The 7,761-nt window shown below is 30.4% G+C and overlaps 2 protein-coding genes across 2 annotated transcripts; both read left to right on the top strand.

Moving 5' to 3' along the window:
* Positions 1 to 314: 314 nt before the first annotated feature.
* Positions 315 to 1,049, top strand: LOC113855940 (dehydration-responsive element-binding protein 1F-like). The gene is made up of 2 exons (XM_027487567.1): positions 315 to 375; positions 421 to 1,049. Exons 1-2 carry the CDS (start codon positions 315 to 317, stop codon positions 1,047 to 1,049), a joined length of 690 nt encoding a protein of 229 aa, XP_027343368.1.
* Positions 1,050 to 5,191: 4,142 nt separating this feature from the next.
* LOC113856365 (stress-response A/B barrel domain-containing protein At5g22580) lies at positions 5,192 to 6,137 on the top strand. The gene is made up of 2 exons (XM_027488157.1): positions 5,192 to 5,366; positions 5,807 to 6,137. Exons 1-2 carry the CDS (start codon positions 5,248 to 5,250, stop codon positions 6,003 to 6,005), a joined length of 318 nt encoding a protein of 105 aa, XP_027343958.1. The 5' UTR covers positions 5,192 to 5,247; the 3' UTR covers positions 6,006 to 6,137.
* Positions 6,138 to 7,761: the final 1,624 nt, after the last annotated feature.

Here is a 7,761-nt window from a genome sequence, read left to right on the forward strand (position 1 = left end):
AATAGCCAACACCCTGTTCCTTCTCAGAGCATAGTCAACTCAACTCTTGATATTTTCGCTCTATTTCACAAGTCCTCGCATAATATTTTTTAGAATTCTTATATGCTAAACTCACTTTCGCTTCCCTTCATTTTTTTTTATTTTCTATTTCTCTCTCTCTCTCTCTCTCTTATTTTCTGTTTCTATCTTTTTTATATATATATTTTGCTTTTATTTTTACTTCTCTTTTCTTCCCACCCACTTTATATACTAAAAAGGGCATCAACAAATAATTTTCCTTTTTAGAATTCTTCAGCGTATGCATGAGTGTAATTATGGACGTTGAGAATGAGTCTGTTTACCATTCCTCTTCACCATCCTCCACTTCTTCTCAAAGTCAACTCTCACCGTGCAATCCATGTAACCCGAATTCTCCATTAGATCATTCATCAAGTACTCAAGAAAAGACACCCTTGAGCTCTCGCAAGCGGAAAGCGGGGAGAAAGAAGTTCAAGGAGACACGTCACCCAGTGTATAGAGGGGTTCGACAAAGAAACGGTAACAAATGGGTGTGTGAAGTTCGAGAACCAAACAAGAAATCAAGGATATGGCTTGGGACTTACCCTACACCAGAAATGGCAGCTAGGGCACATGATGTGGCTGCCCTAGCACTTAGGGGCAACTCAGCGGTGCTAAATTTTCCTTATTCAGTTTCTCTTCTTCCGCTTGCAAAGTCATCTTCAGCTGCACATATAAGAGAAGCTGCATCAAAAGTTTCAAAGGTTTTTGGACCAACCACTTCTCCTTCATCTTCTGCCAACCCTTGTTGTGAAGAGGGTGAGAGCCAAGAAAGGGTAGAGGGTGGTGATGATCTTGTCATGACACAAGATAATAAGGTTATTGATCACGAGTCAAAGCCAGTGTTCTTTGATGAGGAGGCATTGTATAATATGCCAGGTTTGTTAGATAGTATGGCAGAGGGTTTGCTTATTACCCCTCCGTCTATGAAGAGAGCATTTGATTGGGACGATGTTGATTGTGAAACAGATCTCCCTCTTTGGACAGATTAATTAATATTAATCAAGCTGCAGATTTTATCTTAATTTGAAGCCATTTATTCAGTCTAAGTTTAAATCTATTTTCTTTCACACGTAATTGATTTATTTAATAGTAATTAGTCTTGATCTCTTTAAATTTAGAAACATCTTTTGTGATCTCTAACCTAAAAAAAAATAATTAAATAATATAAAAAGCTTCAATATTTATAAAGAGTAAATGTGTAAAAATTGTTTTTAAAATCTTATATAAAAAAAGGACCACAAAAAATCATGTTAAATTATAATCCAAGAGTTTTAGCTTTTATTTATATTTTTTTCAATCATAATATCATACGAGTGTCATATTTTTCATTTCTATTTATCTTTTACTAAGTATATACACCAATTTTCAATATAAGAAATGTTTTGATGACAACAATTTATTTTACATCTCTTGTAATAAAGTGTTAAACTACTTGAAAACATATTTTTTTTTTTACATTGTGTAATAGGGAGATAGCGTATTAATATATGTGTGTGTCTTTTTTTCACATACAAAAGTTAGAAAATACAAAAGGAGTATAAAAGGATATAAGTTTAAAAATCAAAATTTATAAAATAATAATGTTTTTAACTTCACAAATGCGTGCTACTAGACACATAAAAAAAAAATAAAAAATTAGTAAGAGCATGTTTATTTATAATTTATTAAAAATATTTTTTTAATAAATAATTAATATTATTTTTAATTACTTCAAGAGTGAGGACAGATATTAATATATTTCTAATAATAATGCTAAATTATTTCTATTTATGTGTTTATTAAGACAAGAAATATGCACATAGATTAAAAAAATGCAAGTAATGTTATTATTTTCATAAAATAATATTTTAAATTTTTGCATTACACCCTTTTATCTATTTTTTGTTACCTCTCCTTAAAGGTAAAACATTTATTACTACTTGAAAATGAGGATAACATAGTGTTTGAATAAAATAAAGTGTAAATAACATTATTCTGGACTAATAAGTAGACAAATTATTTGTAACAATTTGTTTTCTATAGGTGGATTGTTAACTATAAATTAAGTACCATGTCATAATTTTTAAAAATGAATTAAATTTAACTATTTTTGTTAATTTCAGTAATTAATTAAATATGACACAAGACAGTAATGCAGTAAGATGAAGGAAACATGTTTTTGGTAATTTTGCTTGCACAAGAGAACTTCAAACAATAAAGAGGGCTTCAAGATTGACGAAATAAAGGCTATAGCTAGAACAACAAAATAAGCCGTAGAAGGATCGAATTGTATCCGAGGAACAGGGGAATAAAAAAAGTAATAAGAGAGGCACAGAGACCAGTCAATCATATCGGTCGTATTATTGAATTTGGAATGAAAATACGAATAATGCTTCCTAGCACGGGACACAGAATAGGACCACTTATAAAAAAAATATTATCATTTAAAAAAAAAATAGCTTATGCAAAATATGTGCATTTAAAGAAATGAAGGCTGTGTATAAGAAGAAAAAATGAGTGAGAATAGATAAAGATAGGGAGGGAAGTAGTATACATTTATTGATAACGAGTGAAAAGTTAGGTATAAAAAAAAGAAAAATAAATATAAAATAGAATGAAAGTACTAAAAAGAAGTTAGACATGAAATAAAAAGAAAAAGTTAAAAAAAATATGAATTAGATAAAAAAAAATTAAGAAGATTAAATATGAAAATTAAAAAAAATTAAATATAAAAATTAAGAAAAGAGTATTAAGCAGGAGTAAAAAAATTGAGAGAGAAAATGTAATTTATTTAAGTTAATAATATTATATAAAAAAAATTATTATTTTTTACATTTTTTAAATAAAAATAAAATTAAATATCTAATTTCTGTGTTAAGTTGAATTGATCCGCATCCCAAAACAAACTACTAAATCCTTGTTCAAAGGGGTTTCAATAAACGTGCCCCAAACGAAAAAAAACAAAAAAGGTTTCAACAAACTAAAATTGTCCGCTCAACAGCACGCTCTGGTTCCAACGCCTTTACGCGTGGGTGACTCTTTTTATTTGCGCAGATTTGGGCCTCATTTTCCTTTTTCTTTGAAAAACACTGATTTAAAAAACTGATTCTTGGTTCAGCAATTGAAGTATATTAGGTTAGGTTAGGAGTTCTTATTTACTTTGGGCCTTGATTTTGTACCCAGCAAGTAGACTGTTGTATAGTTGATGAACTCAAGACAACCTAGTCATTTGACCCAAAATAAAAAGAGAACCTAGATAACTTTAGCTTAGAAGTATTGACAAAAAAAGAAGAAGAAAAGTATTGACAAAAAAAAAAGACTTTATCTCAGTAGTATGCACTTTTCTCAAATATAATATAAAACTGCGAAAAGGGGGAAATACAGAAGTGATCAAAATTTTAAAAATGTTAAAAAAATAGGAAAAAAATTGGTGGGTTCGATTGATTAAAGTTTGTATCCTTGTCAGTTAGTGTAAATTTTTTAATTGGTATGTCAATCGATACACTACTTGATTTAAATAATTATTTGTTTAATTATTAAAATTTTATGTATTTACTTAAAATTAAATGCCATTTTTTTTACAATAACTTTCAATCATTTGCATATGGAAAAGTATAAAGTATCCATCATGAATAACCCTTGCATATTTCACTTTAATACAATGATCCTAAAATTACTTAATTTACTTTTATGCTGTGTTGATCATCCTGCCGAGGGTGGGTGTGGGTTGCATATTCTGTTCCAAATCACAGCTAGTTTATTTAAAATGTCAATTGTTAAAAAATGCCTTTAGTGATAAGGACATTAGTTAAGGAATAAAAAAGTATTAAAAATAGTTATTAATATATTTTTAATGCATATTAGCATAATTTTTAATTAAAAAATCTATTATTATTTATTTAACGAGTGAAAGATCCTATCTTATATTCAAATAAAAGCAAATGCAAAAATACCACTTCCCAAGGCAATTTACTGAGACTTGCTGCAAATAGAATGCGAGCATATAGGAATTGTGGCCAAAAAAAGATAAACAAACAAACAAACCAGTCCTTAGATGCATGCGTGGTTGAAAACTTGAAATCTATTTTGCTAACATAGATTATGCACTTGATAGTATTAAATTTATTCTGCTTCTCACTTATAAGAATTTTATTTTTAATTACTTTTTTTAGCAATTTTAATTATATCATGTCAATAATATTGAATATTCACATAATCAAATCGCACATTAGAATTGTAAATTTGAATTCAAATGTTAATATTGAACAAAAATAATCCACCAGGTATTCATAATTTAATGTGCATTTAGAAATCAAAAATTAAATTAACAATTCAAATTTACAAAATTACAAATTAGAATTATATTATAATTTTATGGATGATATATCATTTCACTAATCAGAAAAAAAACGGCAAATCCAACCTACTTGCCTAATTAGTACGTTAGGAAAAGGTTTAGGGTTAGAAGTATTAAGATAAAAAAAATTACGTGAAAACCAAGACTGGCTGTGTATCATATGATGAGAGACACTTGAGCATCATTGTTCTACCTTCCCCAAGTCAGTGTCTAGTAGTTAAGTGCACTTCTCTGAAAGCTTTTTTCCTTTCTATTTTGGGATTTTTTTATAAAACTTTTCTTATACATGACTAAAATTTATCGATTATTTTCCTATAGGAAATTGAACCCAACATGCTAAGATTCTTCAGCAATAAGTACACAGCATGTCGATCCAAGTATATATTGAAGTCCAATAATTTACGTAGACGGTGCACATGGTAAGGACATGGAGAAAAGTCTAGCCTCTATCACTACTTTTTTGCACATAGCACAAAGGGAAAAGCTACCGAAGGAAGAAAAGATGTTCCACACATGATCATCATGTTTTGTGCTTCAAAATGATGCTAATTATCACTTAAAGATCTATAGAATAATGGGACCAAGGACCCCCCAATTCATGTGCTACGACAATGTCACGAGACAATTTTAACTGTGGGATAGAAAGAAATTGCTCATTGGTGGGTCTACACTTGAAAGAAGTAGTGCCTTTTCTAAGATTGAGCCATGGATACTGTCTCCTACTACTTTTTGTTAATTGATTACCAACATAGCGATGAAAGGAGTGATGGGGTTGTCAGGTTTGAAGCACAAATTGTGAATATATATATTAGGCTGCTAGTAACAAGCTTTCCTTCACAAGTACGGTAGCCATGGGGGAATTCAAACACCTTGTATTTGTTAAGTTCAAGGAAGGTGTGGCAGTTGAAGAGGTCATAAAAGGGATGGAGAAGTTGGTGAAGGAGATTGATGCTGTCAAGTCTTTTGAATGGTATGTTTTCTCTTTTAGTTAATTACCTTGTAGTTTGGTGAAGAATAACTGTTTTGTTTTGTAGCATGTTTAGAATCATGTTCCAACATGCTTTAAACTCACGATAGCATTGAAGTTGCAATTAAGTAGTAGCGTTAGAGTGATCGTGAATATGACTATTTAATAGCATGTTTGATTTTTATGTTAAAATGTATATACATTCATCTTTGTTTTAATGCTACTGCTTATAACTTTTATATGTTTGATCTACGTTTACAAACTTTTTCATGTTTTTTCAAATCTACACTAAACGTAATTTTAAGTAAAAAGCAAGAGACACTTTCTTCTAATAACATTAAGCACAAGTAGTTAAAGTTCATCATATATATGGAATTTCAGTTTATTGTATTTACCTTTTATACGAATATTATTCTCATGTATTTATCATATGCCTTTAACAGGGGACAGGACATTGAAAGCTTAGATGTGCTGAGACAAGGTTTCACTCATGCTTTCTTGATGACATTCAACAAGAAAGAAGACTTTGTTGCATTTGAGAGCCACCCAAATCATATTGAGTTCTCGACAACATTTTCAGCAGCTATTGAGAATATTGTGCTGTTGGATTTCTCATCTAATCTTGTCAAGGCACAAGCATGATCCTGATTCCTGAAGACATTCCAGCAATAAGGATTCCATCTTTACAAGTTAAATCTATTCTAGTGTACTTTGTACTCTTGTTTCGCTATTTGTAGTTTTGTTATGACTACGAGTTGGTACTTGCTCCATATCTCGTGCAATTTGAACTCTATTATGACTTATGGATGATAAACTCTTTTTGCCTTCTAATTGATGAATGGTTCTAGGAGTTGGTATTTGGTAATCTTGTCAATCAGAATTAGAGTTTCACCTCAATAATCTGCATGATAAAGGTTGGTACTAAAGGTCAATACATAAGTACTGATAATTGACACACATTATTAAAGTGAAATTTTAATTCTGATCATTTGAGAACAATAAAAAAGTACCTATGTTACTGCACTAGTTTGGTCCGTATGTTAATTTCCATTCAGTTATTGCTCCATCCTATGTATCAGCATAATTTCTGGGTTTGGGCTCTTGGAAAATAAAAGAAGATCACACAGAAGTCGTAACATCAAACATAAGGATTTAAACTTGGTTTGAAGGATGTGAACGAACTAGCCCTTTAGGTTCAATTAATTTTTATTGGATTTTTAGAGGAGTGCGAGCACAACACTGAGAAAAAATATCATTATTCACTTTGAAATCCTTCTAGACAGGGCAGATCTTATGTCAGAAACAGCACCTTCACCTTTTTGGTTCCAAGTTGTATTCCATGCCAAAAAAATGCAAATGCATCTCTAATCACGAAAAAATAAAAGCCCACAGGTTCTCACAAAAGCAGTACGGCGTTTTTCTATTGGAAAAGAAATAAAGTAATTAACCAGCCGTGGGGACAACTTGGAGCTTGATTTCAAAGTTGAAGATTTTCGAAATCTAACTTTATGCCTTGCTATCTTATATCATCTCAAGAGATAAAAAGAAAAACCCCACATGATTCAAAATTTGATAATTGAATTTTGCATTAATTAATAGAGAAATGGGGTGAACATGAAGGCATTCAAGAAACTCACTTCTTATTATTTGTTCATTTTGCATGTCGCATTATGTACTGCGGTAGGGCAGCATAGATAATCATACAAAATACAAATACTATGATGATATCAGAACTCAAACATCTTTCTTAGATCTAAATTCTTTTATTCAATTATATTATTTGAATTAATAAAAATCGACATCGTATATAATATCATATATTATCATTTCTATGCTTTTTTTTTTAATCTTTTATGTATGCATGCTTTTTAAAAATAACTTACACAAATATAAAGGATACACGTATACATATACGAAATTGAAAAGGGTTACATGAATGTGGAGCTGTAGCAACAACGTCTTCTATGATTCAAAATGCAAGTGAAAAGGCCATGTTAGTGTTTAGTTATTGAAGATTTGCAAAAATCTGATAAGGTTTTCATCCTGAAAATTTAACTTGCTCTCATTACAGTTAGGTACATAGAAGTTTTCGGATGGTGAAGCTGAAGGATATAAGATGGGAACATGGATGCCCTCTGGTGGTCCAGATCATGTATTATATCTTTGTAAAGAGTGAAAAGCCTAATGGCTCGGTGATTCTTATGATGTTTTTGTAGAAGACAAGCTAATCTCTTAAAGTGGGTGCAATTAGAAATCCATTGGTAATGTTTTCTTCTCTTCCCTTTCTTTCATTCGTGTCGTATTCACAATTATTTTCGTAACATTTATCATGGGAAGGTTTGATATAAGAACATTAATTGTTATTGGAGACGAATAAAAAGAGTACAAATTTTGACGA

This window comes from Abrus precatorius, unplaced genomic scaffold (assembly GCF_003935025.1).
Source record: "Abrus precatorius isolate BTA unplaced genomic scaffold, Abrus_2018 Scaffold11, whole genome shotgun sequence".
Taxonomy (NCBI): domain Eukaryota; kingdom Viridiplantae; phylum Streptophyta; class Magnoliopsida; order Fabales; family Fabaceae; genus Abrus; species Abrus precatorius.

Excerpts from the sequence above, each read along its gene's own strand:
- LOC113855940 (XM_027487567.1), top strand. The coding sequence starts at position 315 with ATGGACGTTGAGAATGAGTCTGTTTACCATTCCTCTTCACCATCCTCC. Across the intron at positions 376-420 it reads ATCCTCCACTTCTTCTCAAA|ATCATTCATCAAGTACTCAA; the intron begins GTCAACTCTCAC and ends ATTCTCCATTAG.
- LOC113856365 (XM_027488157.1), top strand. The coding sequence starts at position 5,248 with ATGGGGGAATTCAAACACCTTGTATTTGTTAAGTTCAAGGAAGGTGTG. Across the intron at positions 5,367-5,806 it reads GCTGTCAAGTCTTTTGAATG|GGGACAGGACATTGAAAGCT; the intron begins GTATGTTTTCTC and ends TGCCTTTAACAG.